Below are 20,468 nucleotides of genomic sequence, written 5' to 3' on the forward strand. Positions count from 1 at the left end.
ACAGGGAACTGTTCTACTCGAAGAGCCAGGTGACTGGACATGGGTTGACAAATCATCCACAGACAAAGGCACAAACACCATGAACTCTGAACTCCCAAGAAGTCATAGACAAGCCTCACCCGGTGTAACTCAAGCCGTGTTTGCTCTGACCTTCCCTTGGTATCTGTCCACTGATCGTTTTACATTTCCCGCTTTTTCCCCCATTTAACTGGAAGTTTAATTTCACTGACAGCTTCTCCCCACCAGTCCTGGGGCATTATCTCCTTGCTCTGTTCCACTCTGCAGTATCTGCTCACATCACCCACCTCAGAGCATTTTCCCTCCTGGCAGCCACAGAAGTGACCGGGGGGTCACTGACCTGCTAATGTACACGCATTACTTTGAAGGCCACCTGCACTTTCATATACTAACCCAGCAATGAATTCATCTGATTTGTATTAAAAAATCCCTGTTGATTTAAGATATTTCTGTCCCAGAAAAATTAAGAGAAAACGTCCCACAATAAACATTTCAGGAACACATTTCAGTGACATATACTAACCATGTATGTGGTGCTAGGTAATTACTGAGAAGCAAATGTGGTGAGCCAAAAGTAATGTAGATGGCTTTTGCTAAGGAGGTAATGTGAAATGAAGAGATTATAGTTTATGAACCCTGCAGAAGAAAATTAAGGGATCAAGGTCAATAGGGAAGAAATCCTCTTGTAATATTACATACAAACAAGGCATTAAAGAAAGAACACAGAGAGGAGTGTGTGTGGTCATGACCCTTTTCCAAGAGAACGTTTGGGGTAGAAAGGAGAAACCCCCAAAGAATCCTGCTTTTTAGTACTTCTCTCTTCAGTAAAACAGGAAGTAGCTTTCCTACTTAGCTATTTCAGTTTTTATTCTGTTTTTGTCTATCTGGAATACAGTGAGGTAGAGTACGATGGTTAGGTGAGATATGAGCCAACCATCTCTGCACTTCATGCTTTTAAGGGTTTTGAAGAAAACCTGTGCCCCCCATTTGAATTTGAAATAAACTTTGTTGGAATACAGCCTCGCTTACTGCATTATATCTTCGTGATATCTGTGTTTCTGCTGTAGCTACTGAGTTCCAGAATTGCAATTAAAAGCATATATAAATAGGGCTTAAAATAGTGACCATTTGGCCCTGTAAGTAAGTTTGCTGATTTTTCTTTCCACTGCTTTATTATATGGATTTACATACATGACTATTGGCCCTTGCTTATGATATTTAAATATGCATTTACCAATAATGCTGGAGACTGCCAAGGGGGAAAAATACACACAGGAAACTAGTTTGTCATCACAATATAAAACAAAGGAATAACATGAATAATAGTGAGACATAAATTATTGCATTCTATCCAAAGTCTGCTTCTCAAAGGACACATGTCTCATGGCTAGTAATTATCTGACCAAAACTCAACTTATGTTCCGCTTTACTTTTTAAGAAAGATGATAAGTCCGGGCTGGTCCGACAGCCTCCAAAAAATACAGAGAAACCCTGTCTCCTAAAAACCAAAAAAATAAAAATAAAAATAAAAAATAAAAAAGAAAGATGATATCTATCTACTCTTACTATGCATCAGATTTTCTTCTAACATATATTTTTTCTAAACTTATTTTGGATTAAACCAAAGCTTTGCAGAAAAGTCACAGGGGAACAGTAAACAAAAACAGCACACCATCAGAACTCATATTAGCTCCTTACACATAAGAAATTTGACCCCAAACTAATGTAACAATTCTTAAAGAACAGTACAAGTAAATATTTTTAAGTCTAAAAGTTGGGAATTCTAATTGAAAAGGTCATTTATCCCCAAAGATTTTTCCGTACTATAAAATGAGAAAGGGAAAGAAATTTATTCTTAAATATCTGAAATGTTAATCTAATTTTAAAACTGTATTTAACATTCTGACTTTCTGAGCAACACATAAAAACTAAAACAGTGTAGTCAAAATATGAAAATGTCTGAAATTTGCTGGCAGGACAGCAATAGAAGAAACCATCCTGAGTGAGGTAACCCAGTCACAAAAAGACAAACATGGTATGTACCCACTCATATATGGATTTTAGGCATGGATCAGGGGAGTATCAGCCTACAAACCCACTGTCAGAGAGACTGGGAAACAGGAAGTACCATAAGAGAGATATGCAGGGTAACCCAGAGAAGGTGGAATGAGACTAGATCTCCTGAGCAGATTGGAAGCATGGGGCAGGGGGAGCCAGGAAAAAGAGAGGGGGAGAAGAGGAGGGGAGAGGAGGTCATGAGGTGGCAGAAAGGTTGAGTCAGGGGAAGAGTAGAGGAGAGCAGGAAGAGAGATACCATAATAGAGGGAGTCATTTTTAGGTTTGAGGAGCAATCAGGCACTAGTGAGATTTCCAAAGATCTACAAGGATGACACCAACTGGCAAACTAAGCAATAGCAGAGAGACTACCTTAATAGCCCCTCCCTGATAATGAGGTTGACACTACCTTATATGCCATCCTAGAACCTCCATCCAGTAACTGATGGAAGCAGAGGCAGACACCCAACGCTAAACACTGAACTAAACTCCTGGAACCCAATGACAGAGAGGAAGGAGTAATGAGCAAAGGGGTCAAGACTGGACTGGTGAAACCCAGAAAAACAGCTGACCTGAACAAGGGGGAGATCTTGAACCCCTGACTGATGGCTGAGAGGCCAGAATGGGACTGACCAAGACCCCCTGAAAGTGGGTGTCAATGAGGAGGCCTAGGCAACCTAGGGGGCTTTGGGTAGTAGATCAGCATTTATACCTGACATACAAATGTACTTTGTATGTCCATCCCACAATGAAGGATGCTCTCTCAGCCTGGACACTTGTGGGAGGGCGTAGGTCCTGCCCTGAACAAAATGACAAACTCTGAAGATCCCCCATGGAGAGCCTCAATTTCCTCTGGAAGCAGAGTGGGGATTCGGTGTGGGTTTGGGAGCTTGGGGGGACAGAGGAGGAGGGAGAGGGACCTAGGATTGACATGTGAAGCAAGCTTGTTTCTAATTTAAATAAAAATATTTTAAAATGTCTTAGTAAAGCTATATTAGTAATATGTGTTCAAATATAAAATATACTTTAAATAAAATAGAAATCCTTGACTTATAATTTTTCATAATTTAAAAAATCAGGATACTACATAAACAGCAGACCTAAATTTTGAACAATGATGTTCTTTTCCCTAACTACAATGAGCATTGTATTTTCAAACAAAACACTGCTATGATATGAGAAAAATCTAAACAGTGTGGGATGAGTAATGATAACTCTGTCTGTGTTGTTTTGTTTTAATATGAAGCAAGACACAGGAAAGTACATTTTACTATCAATTTAGAAAATAAATTTAAGAAACTGGTTTAAACTTATAAATTGAAGTTCTATTATTCCAAATCTTACTGTAGCCCTTCACTGCGTATATGCTATAGGCCTAGGACACAGCATTTGTAAACATGTGTCCTGAAAATCTCTTTCAAAAACAGCATTTAACATGGGGGTGTGGGATGGGTACAGAAAACTGGCAGATTTAGAAATGAATAAGCTTGAATTTATCAAATGGCCATTAAGGAAATAAAATGTATCAGTGCATACCCTTGTGGAGACAGTTTGTCCAGCCATCCAGATTTGACCTTTGCTGCAGAAGATCCATAGAAGCAGGCATAGGGAGAGATGGCATTTGAGATGGCTGAAGAATCGGTATTTCCACTTGTGGAGCTTAAAGGATAACTGTGCCTATTAAAAGGGTCCAAGTAGAAGGCTTTTTGAGTCCTAGACTTAGATGCCTTTGAGTTTTTTCTTCTTAAACTCTGGAAGCATTCCTCTACTGTTGAATATTCTGACTCAGAAGCAGAGTCCTTTGGAAGGTTATTTTTATCCTCTCGGGGTATCCAAATATCTTCTACTTTGTCTTCATTCACTTTTTCCTTGCTGTTATCATATATGCTAAATAGGAAAGAAAGGTAATCAAATTCAAAATGATGTGGTTAATTTAATCTATCAAGTCAATCTTTAAAACTTATAAACCAACCAATCACAGAAAGGTAAGGTCAAACACTCCTCATTGTTCAATTACCCAATCTTGCAATTTAAAAAATTTATTTAGGGACTTGCCACCCAACTAAGAGGATCTGAATTTAGGTCCACTGAAGTTATATAAATTCCAGAAATGATGATACATGTCTATAATCCCAGTACTGGAGAGGCCGTGACGTGAGTATCCCATGGGCTTGCTAGCCAGCCAGATTAGTCAATCAGAGAACACCAGGTTAATAAAGAGACCCTGTCTTAAAAATATAATATTAATATGGAGAGCAATTGAAGAAAACATGTAACATTGATCTCTAGTCTCCAGACTCATGAAAACATGCATGCATACATACATACACACACACATACATACACACACACCTTTTTCAGAAAAAAATTCAACAGAAACATTCTATTATCCCATGACATGCAAAAACTATAAATAAAATGCCTTATGTATAATTTAACCAGGTTCTATCCTTAGGAGTTTAAGTGCATGTAATAATGCAAGGGAAAAATGAGTTTTTCCATCAAAATGTAAACACCATAAAGAGCACAAATATCCTACTCAATCTCTAGTCTCCAGGCAACATAGTGAACCATGAACTCATCTATTTGAGGACATTAGTTCCTACTTATCTAACTATCTAATCTACTTGAAGGACTTCTAAGGTAATACAGCAGAGAACAAGGCTGATAGCTCAGTACTAGGTTACAGTGCTCGAGGACAAACACTGCACTACATTGCTAGCCAACAAAAAAGCAAGGGGTAGTATATATCACAAGGTAAAAGCCGAGTTGGGTGTAATTGACAGGAATGCACTTATAATTGCTAAGCATGTTCCTACAGATTTCACAAATGACAAAGTAAGTTCAATAATTTATAGGAAATAAATCTCATTATGAAGAAATTCTTTTGCTAATAAATGTGACAGAATACAGGTCATACACATCTTTCTGACACAATGCTCTAAACACAGATTCTTAGTCATGTAACCTAGCCCTTACGCATTTAGTATCATAAAAGATTCTGATCACTTAATGAAGATGCATTATTTATTTTTAATTCAAAAAAATCCACCATGGTATTAGCTTTGGGAAATTAAGGTATAAAGTAAAGTGAATATGACTAATAGTCCAACTAAAACTGAGAAAAATATGAAATGTAGTTTGGGTCTTTATTTTATGTTTTACCAGAATACCTGAGTCATCACAAACTCATATCATGAGTGAAATTCTAACACAAAGGACATATTAAATTTGTATAATTCTAAGCTCAGTGTGATTTTCTACTGTCTCTTTTTCCTTTGTACTAACATTTAGTCCACCTTAAAGAACAATATATTTACATACAACATAAACAATATGTTAAATATAATATAAACAATATATTTAAATATAATATATATTAAAGAACAATATATTTACAAGATTGTCACATATCTGCAAAGTATATAATAGATATTTGGTGGTACTTGGGTTACAGAAACTGCAGAGTCAAATATGCATTTAATTTGTATTTTTAAGCAAATTCATTGCAGTTAAAATACTTAGATATTTTGTCTCAATCTGTATAAATAAAATATCCTATCTCAATCTGTATAAATCTTTTTAACCTTATTAGTCTTTAAGATGATTTGTATATTGCCCAACCAGAGCTGAAGAAACTGTGTTTAATAAACATCAAATCTATTTTCTAGATGGACAAAAGTGTATACAGTCACCACATACCTCCTAATTAAGCAAGGATGAATGGACAGTTAGTAGGAGACAAAAAATAACCCTCTATTGCCCAACCAGAGCTGAAGAAACTGTGTTTAATAAATATCAAATCAATTTTCTAGGCAGACAAAAGTGTATACAGTCACCACATACCTCATTGAGCAAGGATGAATGGGTACAGTTAGTAGGAGACAAAAAATTACCCTCTAGGGAATATCATTCACCTTCTAAAATTAAAGAAGCTGCTACATTTACACATAAAAAGTCAGTTATTAAAATATCCACAAAACATCCAGGAAGGAAAGGGAAGCTTCGAACTTGACCAGATAAACTCCTTTCTTAGAACTGCTGAGCAAGGCATCCCACCATATCGAATGGGTGGGCTCCAAAAAGCCAGCTCATGAACCAGGGATAGATCCTGGTCCCACTGCCAGGGCCCCACGAATAGACCATATGCAGAGAGAGGGTCTAGTTAGGTCATTTGCAGGCTCCCCAGCTGTTGTCCAGAGTTCATGAGCTCCCACTAGTTGGGGTCTGCTGTCTCTGTGGGTTTCCCTGTCATCTACATCTTTTGTTTGTTTGTTTGTTTGTTTGTTTGGTTTGCTTTGGTTTGCTTTGTTTGGGTTTTGAGACAGGGTTTCTCAGTTTTACAGCTCTGGCTGTCCTGAAACTCAATCTGTAGAACCAGGATGTCTTAGAACTCACAGAGATCCCCCTGCCTCGGCCTCCAGTGCTGTGATTAAAGCCTTTTGTTCTGTAGAGACTCATCAGCAGTCATGGGTATACCTTGACTTGGTTGAGATGGAGTTCGTAGTGCCTGTATCCTCTTTGACTGTGTCCTCATGAGCCCAAAACTCATTCTTTATAGATCTCTTCTGTTAAAAAATAAATACATTCATTTTTTGCAAGTTGGTTATTGTAGTTATTATGCTATAACCATGCAATATCAAGACCTACAATATTTGAGTTTATTAAACAAATTTAATTGCTCAAATCATTTTTCAGGTGAAAACAATTTAAATGAAAATATCAAACCAACTCTGATGTCTTCAGCATTTAATTGAAATTAATTCATTATACTAAAAAATAATAAACAATGTTAACTAACAGTAGAACTTACATACTTTCACTGCCCTGTATGATTTGTTTGGTTGTGGATTTTAGCTGTTTCTGTTTTATCTTATGGAGAGAAGCTATGCATCAGACCCAAGACCTTGTGCATGCCAGACAAGTGCTTTGCCATTGATCTACTGTCTTAGCTGTTTCTGATATGTACTTTTCTCCCATGTGTCTTTTATCAACTCTAAGAAATAAAGAAATAAATGAGGGGAAGTTCTAGAAACAAAACTTGAGTCAGTAACCTGGATAAAATACATGAATGCAAACTTCCAGACTCACAAAGACTGCCTCTGTATCTAAGGTCAAGAAAAGTCTAGGGAGTTTTATGCTTTATCAATGTTTAATCATTTTAATGTAGTAAGTTACATTGTGGGAAATCCTTCGATGCACTATTCCATACTGCTGGAATCAGTGTGAAAATGTGTTTTCATGATTCATGGCTAAAGGCATATATTATCAATATTTACCAAGCTGAAGTTTCACTATCGGCAAATCTCATAGTAAAGCATCATTACAATAGTTTATAGGAGAATGAAAAAGCATGGATAAGCTACAGAACAAATAACAGCATATGGAACATAAAATAAAATGAATGGAACTAACCTTGGAACTTTCTAGTCTCTGGAAGAGAAATGTCTCTCCATATGGAAAGATGGAAGTTGAATTATCCTCATTTGAATCTTTTGGGGGAATTACAGAATGACAATGGAAAAGATGAATAAGGTGGAAGAGGGCAAAAATAAATATAAAAGCATTGTTTAATTATTTTATAGCAATATTACAACCTAAATATTATTCTACAAGTGTCCAAAATGATATGCCGAGTTCTTACTTCCCAAATCAATTCTTCTCACAATCTCAATCTATATCACTCACTTGACAATGAGGTCACTAACTCTGAAGTCAGAACTAGTTACATATGGCCTACAAGCCTCCATGACACACATGAATACAACCAAGAACCCTGCCTGGGTATGACAGAAACTGCCACAGTACCATTTAAGCTAGTTCAGAAAACTAAGAATATTTTAAAAGGAAGGATCTAAATTCTAACACTCAATAAACAAATGTAAACAGTTAAATAATATAATATCTAGATTTCACTTCAAACCTTAGACCTCACTGACATAACCCCTCTCAGTTACTAACACACCTGTAGAGGAGTAATTTCAAGAAGCTGCCCTGTATCTTCAAACTACATTAATCTACAGGACAGAAGCCTCAATACTTGCATTTCATCTAGGGCAACTTTTTCCAAAAGTGCAGTAGTCAGCCATTTGCTACTTTATAATTTTTTTAAAAATGTTCTGGAACATGTATAAGCAGATTTTCAAATAGCAAATGGAAAGATTCGATAAATTATCAATTTACTAAAGCAAGAGTATCAAACTGTTCACACAACCAAAATATTTTTCAGACATAATTATTCTGTAACTCAGACCGCCACAAAACTTTTCATTTAGCTAAATACTTTTGACTAATGATAAATGAAGAGTGTGTTTAATTTTTAATAATTTAATGTAAGCATGGGCAAATTTCTAGGAGTCCCAATGCGTTAAGGTCCTAAAGTGGTATGGAAGTGAGAATAGTCATCCGCCTTATTCCCTATTCCACAGGCAGGCTGCTGCCACAACACAACTCTACAATTTATGAGAGTTTGATGCAGAGACTCACTTTTCAGTGTCAAAGGTTTTGCAGCGGAGGTAGTAGCACTTCTCCTGTCACGGAAATAGCTTAAAGCAAAAGGAAAAGTTATGTTATTACACTATATTTAATATAGGATTATAAGACCCAGACTTTAAGTAGAAACAGCAATTCTCAAACATAGATCTCACTTGAATTATAGATCAAGGACACCATTTTTTATTTATTTAGTATTCAAGGGAGAGATTTCATAGGATATTACAAATCATTGAAATCCCCTCCCTGCAGTACTCCAAAATTTTAAAAATGTATTTTTCCATGTTCATTTGCAATTAATTTATGTTCAAAAAATATAATATTAAAATTCTTCTTCAAATGCCTCATAGTCTGTGAGTCATTTATGACATGTGTGTAAAATGAGAGAATAGTATGAAAACAGCAACAATGGAGCAGACAGTGTCCAAAAGAAAGCATAGAGTATCTACTGCTAGATGATAGTTTGGTTTAAGCATCTAAAGGGAAACATACAGGCATATTTAATTGCCCTTAAATAAATATTTGCCCAAGGAGTTAGAGGTCAATAAACGTGAAGCAAGCTTGTTTCTAATTTTTTTTAAAGGGAGAAACAAAAAAAGGCTGAAAATAATCTACCTCAAGATTCAACTGTACTACCACTCTTGGACATATACTCAAAGGACTCTACATCTACTACAGAAATACTTTATCATCCATGCTCATCATAATAGCTGAAACTGGGAACAACCTAGATGTCCTTCAGCAGATGACTAGATAAAGGAAATGTAGTACATTTGTACAGTGCAGTATGACTCAGTCAATAAAAATGACATCATTAAAAAAAAGAAATGACAAAAGAACACAAGTCAATGCATTAGAATATGGACAAAATTTAAAATGTGCTGCTACATAAGGGGTTTCTATGGGTTCAACAAAATGGATACATTTCAGTGAAAGAAAATAGGAGAGAAAAGAAGATAAACATGAACAACATCAGAAGTGAAAAGAGAAGACTTTATTACAAAACCTGAGAACACTGGAGACACAGATTAGTAAGAAAGGCTTATGACCAAAGTATTAACAAACTGGGCATTACTCACATATTCGAGTGATTACATCTGCAAAGGTTAAATAAAAACTTAATAGTTCCATCTCTATCAAAAAAAAGTTAAACTTAGTAATTATTCATCCACTCATAAAACCTCCAGACCCAAATATTTCAAGAGTAAATTCCAACTCAAAATTAAAGAAATAGTGTGTGTGTGTGTGTGTGTGTATATATATATATATATATATATGGAAATAGATAACAAATTTTTGTTCCTCAACTTATCCTAATAAACCAGTGTAAACAGTAATTAATTAATAAAAACATATACATAAGTATTGCTCATGACATAAATGAAAAATAGTAGTAAATCAAGTTCACCAATACATAAAAGGAATAATGTAAGTAAAGAAAAATTTACAGCCAAGAAATGAATGTTTATTTAGCAACGGGAAAAAGCAAAAACATATTACTAACAAGACACAGCCATTTATAATAAAAGTTGTCAACACCTAGAAGTAAGCCTCTTTATAAAGGATACACTAAAAGCAGTAACTAAAGACTAAGTTTTTCCCCTGACTGAAGGAGATCTGCTCCCATCCTTCATGTTCAGAGTATTCCAGGGGCTTCTGCCTAAGTAACAAGATGAACAAAATAACAAAAAGTGCCTGCAGCCTGTGAAAGGGAAAGGAATCACCCTGCATATGTTTTGTTGGTTTTCTTGCTGTTTTGTTTTGAACTTTTAGTCTTCGCTCATATATTACATCCCGACAGCAATTTGTCCTCCTGCCACTCCTTCCAGTCTTTCTCCCTATTTCCCACCTCCTCCAGATCAGCTCCTCCTCTGTTCTGTCTTATATACCTGTCAAATGGCTGAGATAAAAAACACAAGTGACAGCTCACATTGACAAGAATGTGGAGCAAGGGGAAGACTCCTCCATTGCTGGTGGGAGTGCAAGCTAGTACAGCCACTATGGAAATTAGTTGCTGCTTTAAAGCAGGGCTTTATTACATAGCTCAGGTCAGTCTTGGATTCTCTCTGTATCCCAGTCAGGTCTGGAACTAGTAGCCCCGAAGGCTCTTTAGGCCTTTTAGGTATAGGGAAATAGGTAGATGCCAGCATAGGTTCTTCTCAAACTATTTAACATAGCAAAGTCTGAGGAGAAAAAGTCAATATTAAGAACTCTAATAGTTCTATATAGTAGTAATGGCAACTGGAAAAACTAACTTAAAATTCAAATCTCCTTAAAACAGTACATGTGAACATGAAATGCCACTAAATTAATTTTGAAGAAAAATGAATAAGTCCTAGACAGTAAAAACTGAAGGATTACTGAGGAAAAAACAAAAAAGATTTCGTAAATAGCTATACCACGTTCATAAATTGGAAGACTCAATGTTATTAAAATGTCAATCCTCCTCATACTGGTATATGCATGTGTACATATGTATATATGTGTGTATAAATTCTAAAAAATAACCCCAAATAATATTACATTGGGTTTGAAACTTTAAAATACAGCGGTATTTAAGGGAATCATAGGTTAGAAGACAGATCAGGCACCAGAGTGACCTCAGTGATCTAAAGGGATAACACCAATTGGCGAGCTAAGCAATAGTGGAGAGACCACCTCGAATGCCCATTCCTGATAATGAACTTGATGTCTATAACCATCCGGGAGCCTTCATCCAGTGATTAATGGAAGCAGAGGCAAACACACAATTAAGCACTGAACTGAACCCAAGGAACCCAGTGACAGAGAGAGGAGTGATGAGCAAATTGGCAAAGAATGGGCTGGCAAAACCAGCAGAGACAGCTGATCTGAACAGGGGAGAGCTCTTGGACCCCAGACTGACAGTGGGGAGGCCAGCATGGGACTGATCTGGACCCCCCAAATGTGAGTGTCAGCGAGATGGCCTGGGCAACCTATGGGGCCTTGAGCAGTGGATCAGTGTCTATCCCTGGAATACAAACAGTCATTGTGTACCCATAGCACAAAGAGGGATGCTCTCTCAGCCTGGACTCTTAGGGGAGTGCCTGGACCCTACCCAGAGTGAAATGACAGACTCTAGATATCCCCTATGTGGAAGGATTTGGCAATAGGGTGGAAGGCTGGGGGGGAAGGGGAGTGCGGGAGGAGGGGAGGGAGAGGGAACTGGGATTGACATGTAAAAGAAGCTATTTAAAATTAAAATAAAAAATGATAAAAGAAAAAAAAAGTTTAAAAGCAAGCAGAATAATAAATAAAAAATAAATAAAATAAAATAAAAAATATATGTTACTAAGATGACTTGAAAGTTTACATGTAAGTACAAATGAGCTACAATGGTCCACATAAATTTTCAAAGAACAGCAGAATTATAAGACACATACTATGTAATTTCAATATTTAGTTTAAAATTGCACTAATCAAATCAGCAAACCAATAATGAAACACTAGACATATATCAAATGACTGAAACAGAGTCCCCATACAGTCCCGCAGTCTATGGCCCAATTATTTGTTTAAAACATATAGAAATTTTTATAATCAGTGGGAAAGAAAGAGTAGCCATGAGTTTTGCAGGTAAATGGAAAGCACTAGACAAACATCATCCTGAGTGAGGTAATCCAGATTTGGAAAGACAAACATTGCATGTTCTCTCTCTGAGGTTCCTAGCTCCAAATATCCAGATGTGAGTATGCAATCTTGAAGAACTACAGAAACCAGGGAAGTAAATGGGGGCGCTGGAGAGGCTGGAGAGGTGGGGGAGCATAGAGAGGGGAATAGCTGGTTTCTGAGGGGAAAATAAGAATATTGTACATATAGTTCTCCCAAGATCCATAGACTAACAAAAATGCCATCACCAGGCACGAGAAGTCCTCCTTTAAGTTGTTTGTCATGGTTGTTCAAGAGAATAAAACATTATAGACTATTCCTATAACCTTTGGTTGTCTTTCATAGGTGGAATATGCATTCTATTGAGGAAGATACTACGCACTTCAGATACAGGCATCAGAGGATCTGTGCTGGATCTGACCTGAAAGCCTACTCTCTGAAGGCTAGCATTCATAGTATCAGAAGGCATACCTATGCAAATATTCAAAGGAAGGAAACAACCTACCCAGCTATGGCTCCTATGAAGCACACCAATGACCAATATGGCACGATAACCTTGAGGACTCTTGGGGGAACTATATGTACTGACTTATATGTGTTTTATAGGTATTTGTAGGTAGACGGTTAATACTATTACTCCTGACATGTTCTATACCCATGAAATCTCTAGACTATGGCTGTCTAAGTTGACCTGAACAAGGAGGATAGCAATAAGCACGCTAATAAACCAAGACAAAGAACTACAGGCAACTAAACAATATTGAGAGCAGGAGAAAGTCTTATCCGGGAAGGAGCATACCAACTGGTAACCCAATACCAGCTGGTCATTCTTGAAAACATACACACACGGGTAAGATATGAACAGAGGATGTTGTTTTATATGCTTAGAGGATAGATAGAATGATTCATGTAATATGAAACTTAGAAGAGAGCCAGAGAGATGGCTCAGAGGTTAAAGCATTTACTGCATTTTCAGGGGTCCAGAGTTCAGTTCCCAGTACCCAGTCAGATGGTTTGCAACTACCTTCCCTCCTAACTCCTGATATCCAACATACTCATCAGGTCTCTGAGGACACAAGAAATCACAAGCATACACACCACACACACACACACACACACACACACACACACACTCTCTCTCTCTCTCTCTATTTCTCTCTCTCTCTCTTCCTCTCTCTCTCTTTCTTAAATATAAAATGTCTTTTTTTAAAAAATATGCAGAAGGCTGAACTAGAGATGAAGGCATCCTGCTGGAGGGGGGGAAGGGGCAAAGGATATGGCATTAGAGGAGGATAAGAAATGAGAACAAAGTATGATATATATGAAGATATCATGAGGAAACATTGTTTTTGTGCTAACACTAAAAAACTGAAAATTTATTTAGAAACAATTAAAACCCTAAATTAAAAAAAATAACAAAATGTCTTTTCCTTGAAGCATGATAATGTCTTAACCAAAGCTCATGAGTTAACCTTGAACCTTCAACAGTCTCATAAAGGAGTGGCAGATGATGTCACTCAAATAGCTACAGCTCTTATCCTGGCAGCTGTCTCCTCTCCGGGTTGTGCAGAATACCCCATTGTAGTTAACTGTCCTTGATGCTGACAGCGGGTTCTTCCCAATATATCAGACATAAAATACCAGGCCACTCCCCTGTGCATAGGGAAGTGTGAGTGTGCACCCTCAGAGCCTGCCTTTACTGCAACATCATCATCACCATCCTAAACATGAGCTTTCCCAGAGGACTATAGGATGAAACACCCTACAAGGAAAATCAGGTCTACTGTAATTTGGGAGTGAAAATGGTCACTTTATTTCACAAGTACACCATCCACTTCCTAAAAGTTCATAAAATATTTAAAATAGACAACACAGAAGCTACTGGGCTCACTGCCCTTCTTTAAGAAAGCTTCAGTCTCCTTCTGGAGAGCTTCCTGGCTTTGGTAAATCAACTCTGCCTTTACCCTTTCTGTCTCAGTGGCATTTGTTCCATCTAGAAGCTAAGAACTAAGAGATCCCTGACCAAAGTCTTTAGCTTTCCTTGTTCTGAGACATGGCACTTAGGGACTTATCCTCAGTGCTCACCTCACTTGTATAAGTAATGAATCCTCCTTCACACCTTTATTTCCATGTTGTGCTTACTGTCTTGCACTCATCAAGGGGTGACTCATTGTTAACAAAGCTCCTGGCTCAGGCGTGAGCCTGGCTCTGCCTGGCTCCTCCAGTTATCTGCTCATATCAAGAGAAAAGCATAGTGCTTTTTTGTTCATTAGAAAGTTTAAATTAATGACTTTTTAATTTAATAAAGTCCTAAGCATATGGAATTACATTGTTACCCTATAAAGATAAATCTATTATTTAAATTTGAATTATGTGTTCAACTCAGAAACCTGCAGATCTTAAAATACTTGTCAGGTTTTGTTTTGTTTCATTTCAGTTTTCAAAGGGCCAACAAGCCAGGTAGATGGCTCAGCAGGTAAAGGTGCTTGCTGCCAGGCCTGAGGACTCAAGTTTGATTCCCAGGACCTACATGATGCAAGGAACGAAGTTCTTACAAGTTGTCCTCCGGTCTCTACACATAAAACAAACTAAAATATTTTGAAAGAATACATTGTTTTCAAAATAGCATTAAAAAGAAAACAGGCTGAATTTTAGGCCTCCTTAACATTTCTCTGATGTTCAATAAAATATCAGGTTTTCCCTCACCATAAAATATGATGTTGATTCTCCTTATTCCAAGGCTTTACAGGTTCCTCTTCAGATAATATTACCTGGGCACAAACACTACTTGGACTGCAATAAAAGTGATTTTACCCACTCTATTCCATTCCCTATACTATTTTTTATTTCGTTTGTTTGTTTTGCTTTTCGACACAGGGTTTCTCTGTATTGTTTTGGAGCCTGTCCTGGAACTCGCTGCGTAGACGAGGCTGGCGTTGAACTCACAGAGATCCGCCTGCCTCTGCTGGAATTAAAGGTGTGTGCCACCAACGCCCAGCTCCCTATTCTATTTTTAGGACCCGCTTGGTAGCCATTATTCAAAAAATTGAAAACTTGCATTTGATGCCTACACTTAATCTCCTAAAATTTGTATTTTCAGACTTCAGCACATCCATGCTAGAAAGACACTGCTGCAATATCTATAGCCCATCCTAACTTCAGGGTCACCAGCAGTACCTCAGATACCCCCAGATCAGTCTGAAACGCCCCTTCCTTCCACAGTAAGGTCAACATGCTGATGTTAGCTGGAGTAGTTTTGGGAAATGGATCTCCTTCACTTTTCAATTCCCTAATAAGAAAATCTCTGAGTAGGAAAATGAAGTAGCCTTGATCTAGACAGGCATGGGACAGCACAGGAATTTGGGGGCACAAATGGCATGGGGCTGAAGACTGACACAATCACAGAGTTGTTTTGTAGCAAGACTACTTCCACTCCCCTAGGACCAACAGGACCTACCACAAGTGACTGCTAACTGTCCTTCCTTTAGGGCAGTGACGTTTCCATTATCAACTGCCTGCCTGCAACCTGTACGTGAAGGCAAAACACATCTGAAAAACTTCATATAGGACAAAATGGGGATAACCTATTCTGGAAAAGTCTGGACCCATCCCTGGATTCTCCCTTTTCTCTCCCCCCTTACCTTATCAATACTCTTCCATTAAGGTTTGCTTACCAAACATACCTGCTAGTGTGCCACAGGCTTGTCAGGTCAGCTACACAGGAGGCTACTGAGGACTACTGAGCTATAGAGTGAGATTAAAGCCAGGCTGGGAAACTTGGTGTCTGCTCATAAATAAAAAAGTTATAAAGAAAGGATGGTTGTGTGGCAGAGCATTTGCATAGCCTGCAGGGGGTCCTAGGCTCAGTTCTCAGCACCAACTAAACAAAATATGTGTGCAAACACACACCACACACACAGTGGGAGAGAGAGAGACAGAGACAGGGGGGGAGGGAGGGGGGGAGGCTGGCTGGATTCTCTCTATGTCTGCATATATACCATTAGGTGTGTGACCATTTGGTGTTGGGTAACACATTCATGTGGTCTTTTCTTGGGAAGTCTATTTCTCCCACTCCCAGCATTCCTTAGTTGTCTATGCAGTTCTGTGTAGGATAAGGCCTTATGGAGTCCCCTCCCTCTCCAGCCGACTTTATCATTATTGTTGTTATCCTTGTTCAGATCATGTTCAGGCAGTCATCCTAGTGAGACTTTAGGGGTGTGGGTTCTGAAACGACTAGGATGTGCAGTCTCACAGCAAATTCCCTGACCTCCCAGCTCTTCTAATTTTTCTGGCCCCTCTTCTGCAATATTCACCCTTAGATGTGAAATTTGTTTTGTAGATGTATTCAGGGATTGGCTCCACAAGTCTACATTTTGATTGGCTGTGGTTTTCTGTAATTGTTTCTGTTGTGTTGAGAGTCTTCTCTGATAAGGATTGAGGACCTACACATGTTTGGGTATAAGGGCAGATTTAGTAGTGTTCAAGGGATTATGGTGGTTTAGTAATGTGGCAATTGTAGATCCTCATACAGGGTTCATGACTTCACTAGCCCTGGGTAGTTAGCTAGGTTTCCAGTACCAAATATGTTTTCCCTCTTGATGAATGGGCCTTAAGTCTAATTAGGGAGATGTTGGTTACCACCATGGTATGCATGCCTCTTACTGTAAGGTTATCATGGCATGCTGGTGTAGTGGAACCCAACTTCTTACTACTGATTTAAAAAAAATGACCTCATATATAAGAATTTGACTCCACATTATAGATTAACCATTATTGTATAAGCTTTTAGCTTTAAAATACTTGCTAAATTTGATCAGTTAAATGAAAGGAAAAGTCTACAAGTCTTCCTACGTCAGAAGCATTCTCTATGTGAGAGGTCTACTGTGAGTGCACACAGTGAAACTGAATCCCTTGGTAACCCTTGGCAGATGACTGTGAGCCGGGAAACACTAGGTTTAAGTCAGGAGCAAGTTTTAGAGACTATTGATGCTCCTGCGTAGCTGCACAGGGCCTGTGACGCTGCACTCTCATCCTCTGACAGTCCTAACAGGTCTAGAATTTGACGGATGCCGGAGTAAGAGAAGAAAGCATCACAAGCAAGCACAAGAATTGCTGGCACAGGAACCCTCATAGAGAAGGAAAGGGTAAGAAACGGTGAGCAAGCACACTTACAGATTGAATGGGACAAGGTGTGACCAGCTATGAAAGGAAACTAATTCTATGGAAAGTGCAAACAAACGCGAAGGCTCCTTTTTATTATGAAGTCTGAACAGATTACTCTGGGTCTAGTGGTCCACTTCTGTCCTTGATGATAAGAATGCCATTCCTTTCACTGGGAAATCTCATCTTCTGCTTTTAAGAAATAATACCAAGGTTAGAGCAATGCCCTCCCACCTGCTGCTTTTAAACACCTGCATGAAGTGCCTTTAATTTAAAATAATTCACCTGCCAGAGTGGTGTAGTTTTGACTCCTTTAGATGGAAACAATCTCTGTACCACATGCAAGTCTGTTGATACTAAAACTGAGAACATTTAGAAGCAAAATAGCATTAAGATAAATTATAACTAGTCTAGTATTTGCTGTCTGTGTACTGTTCACAGTGTGGTTTTTAGACTTGGTCATTGAAATCTTTCCTTTTTTCTACTGTGGAGTAAGGAGAAATATACACATGCTTTAGGAATGGGGGAAACCGGGGATGTAGCTCAGTTGGGCATGTTTTCCTAGCATGCAGGAAGCCCTGTACTGAATGACTATCAGCACTGAGTAAACCAGGTGTGGTGGTGCATGCCTGTTATCTGAGATCTCAGGAGGAACTCAGACCATAAAAGGAACAAGCAAGGACAAATACCTCCTGAAGGCCACTGTCTGTTTTCCCTTGTAGTCCTCTGCATTAAAAATAGCACATGCACAGTTTCCTGTGCTATAATATGACCCTCAAATCTGTGGGTTACAGAACGGGAGTTTCTCTTTGGTCAAATAATTCATCTACAAAAGATACTGCACACATTGTTTTTTGTATCAGATAACAATATTTCCTTGTCTCCACCCTCTGTCATCTCTTCTTCTTATCAGACTCAGGTGACGTTCTAGTTTAATGGATTGTTTCTCTTCTTGCCTTGACTTGTTCTGAATTCACGCCTGTTCCTTTTCTCTGGAGGGCAGGTCTGCTATGATGGGGGAGGGCAGTGAATCACAGGCTAGCTTCCTCCTTTACTACTTTGAGTTGGTGCTATTCCTTTGAAGCCTAGAGCAGAAAGTAACTAGCCTCTTGCTGTTTGCCTTACGAATTCTGGGAGTGTCCTGGGATCCCATGAAGGATAGTCCTAAAAAAAAATGTCTGTTCCCTTTCCTCCCCTATGGTTTAATGTTTTTTTGTTGTTGTTTTTTTTTGTTTGTTTGTTTTTGTCTTGTTCATGCAACTGTTTGGGACTTGGCACGGCTTGCAGAAGCCTCCCTTTTAGATAAAGCACCTTATTGTGATTGTGTAAAGAGAAGGAAAAGGAGGCCTCCGCAGTCATGGAAAGAGGATGGTGCAAACCTGTGCAGTAATGGAGAGTTATCTGCCCCAGAATAGTTAAAATCTAAACCCGCAGTCTCTAACCCTCATTAACCTTCTTAGAAACCTTGGGTCTGACATGGGGGTTAATGTCTATAAGCCCTCCCTGTGGAGTTAGAGGTTGAAAGATTGAAGGATCCAAAGCAACCTGGGCTACATAGTGCCAACCTATGTTAGATAAGAACAGCAGACTTCTTCCCTGTGTGGAAGACATGATGTTATACACTTTGGGAGCAAAATATGCAGAAGGTAGGAAGGAGAGTGATAAGCAGTTACTGAATTGAATAAAGAATTATATAAAGTAATTTGTTTCTGAAGCAAAGTTAGGCTTTGTTGAGAAAAAGATGTAAATCCTTTAATATATTAATATATTAAATTTACATACGATGGGGGAAGAGTGAAAGTCATGTAGAAGGAAGAGGCTGGCAGAGACGCACACACCCAAACAGACCCAGCAGTGTAACTAGTGTAGCATGTGACCAACATGCTCTTTATTGCAGTTATTTAGTACTATAATATTGTGCTTTTTTTACAATTTGTTTTTTAACCATATACTTCTTTTATTGTCTTAAAGATATATCTCATATGCTAAAATTTCAGTCAACATATTCCAATAACTGTATGTAAGAAGAAATGTGCTGTTTGCTCCATTTGTTTCCTCTATTCTGCAGCAGTCATGTTCCTCATGTATTCAGTTATGCCAATTTTTAAACTCTAGTTACCTTGGGAGTGCTGTCTAGTATTTCTAAAATTAAATCGTGAATGGCAAATATGGAGGAAAAATGAAATTGGGTTCTAGACATTTTAGAGCAAGCTAGGCACTTGCTTGTGACATTATCACTGATTTCTGGTAAACACCAGGCTTCTTCCTGTCTAATGACATTGACACTTCTCTGAAATGAGGTCTTAGTTCCCTGATCCTGAGATCCTAAGAAAATTAACCTTAGATTTCTACGTCATAAGTAACACAGAGTAACCTCTCCTTTGTAAAAAAGGAACAACAGAGTAAAAACTATGAAGCAAGCTAGGACCTGCATATTTTATAGATGATATTTTTACTGCTTATTCCCAGAAATACCAGACCTTGCTTTTGGTTTCAGGCCCATCATGACAGAGAGAAATTGATTAGGGTCTCTGCCCTCAAAGGCTTTATGTTCTAATATATTAGAAATACTTAAAATTTGACCCACAGATTCAGGCTGTGAAGGAACCCTGGAAAAAAGCCTGTCGGCCTGGAGTGTATGCAGGAAGCCTGAAAAGCTCTAGAGTAGCTAGCCATAAGCCTAAGTCACATCTGAATGTGTTAGCTATCAGTGGAAAGATGGGTCAGTGATACCCAACCCGTTCCTGGAGAAAGCCCTAACTTCCACCATTGATCAGTAGAAGAAGGGTCTCTCTGCTTCTCTGACATTGTCAAGCTACTTCAGAATACCTGCGACTCACTTGTATTTAGTAGGGTCCCTCTCAGTGGAGTTCCAGAGTTCTGTGGTCCATGAACATGGCTTCATACTGTACCTCCACTATCTTTTTACGCTTGTCTTCTGCACTAGACTATAACCCTTTTGTTCTCTATATCCCCCTGCCTAGCATACATACTTCCAAGTTCAACAGATTTCTGTTGAATTATTAACTGGTGCCAAGCACTGTGCCAGACAATGAGAAACTGCCATTAAAAGGGAAAGGTTACAGTCCCCAGTAGCTATGTATGAACTTGATACA

At 38.3% G+C, this 20,468-nt stretch overlaps 1 protein-coding gene across 8 annotated transcripts in view; it reads right to left on the bottom strand.

Annotated features, from left to right (window-relative positions):
- Arap2 (ArfGAP with RhoGAP domain, ankyrin repeat and PH domain 2) overlaps positions 1–20,468 on the bottom strand; it is a 163,565-nt gene that overhangs the window by 122,742 nt on the left and 20,355 nt on the right. For all 8 annotated transcript variants that reach the window (XM_005074391.4, XM_040747092.1, XM_040747090.1 and 5 more), the window contains 4 exons: positions 8,560–8,618; positions 7,489–7,565; positions 6,553–6,641; positions 3,610–3,960 (listed from right to left, as the gene is read on the bottom strand). In XM_005074391.4, the coding sequence (XP_005074448.1) occupies positions 3,610–3,960; positions 6,553–6,641; positions 7,489–7,565; positions 8,560–8,618 (576 nt within the window). The remainder of the gene's footprint in view (positions 1–3,609; positions 3,961–6,552; positions 6,642–7,488; positions 7,566–8,559; positions 8,619–20,468) is intronic.

Source organism: Mesocricetus auratus, unplaced genomic scaffold, assembly GCF_017639785.1.
Source record: "Mesocricetus auratus isolate SY011 unplaced genomic scaffold, BCM_Maur_2.0 Super-Scaffold_100006, whole genome shotgun sequence".
Lineage (NCBI taxonomy): Eukaryota > Metazoa > Chordata > Mammalia > Rodentia > Cricetidae > Mesocricetus > Mesocricetus auratus.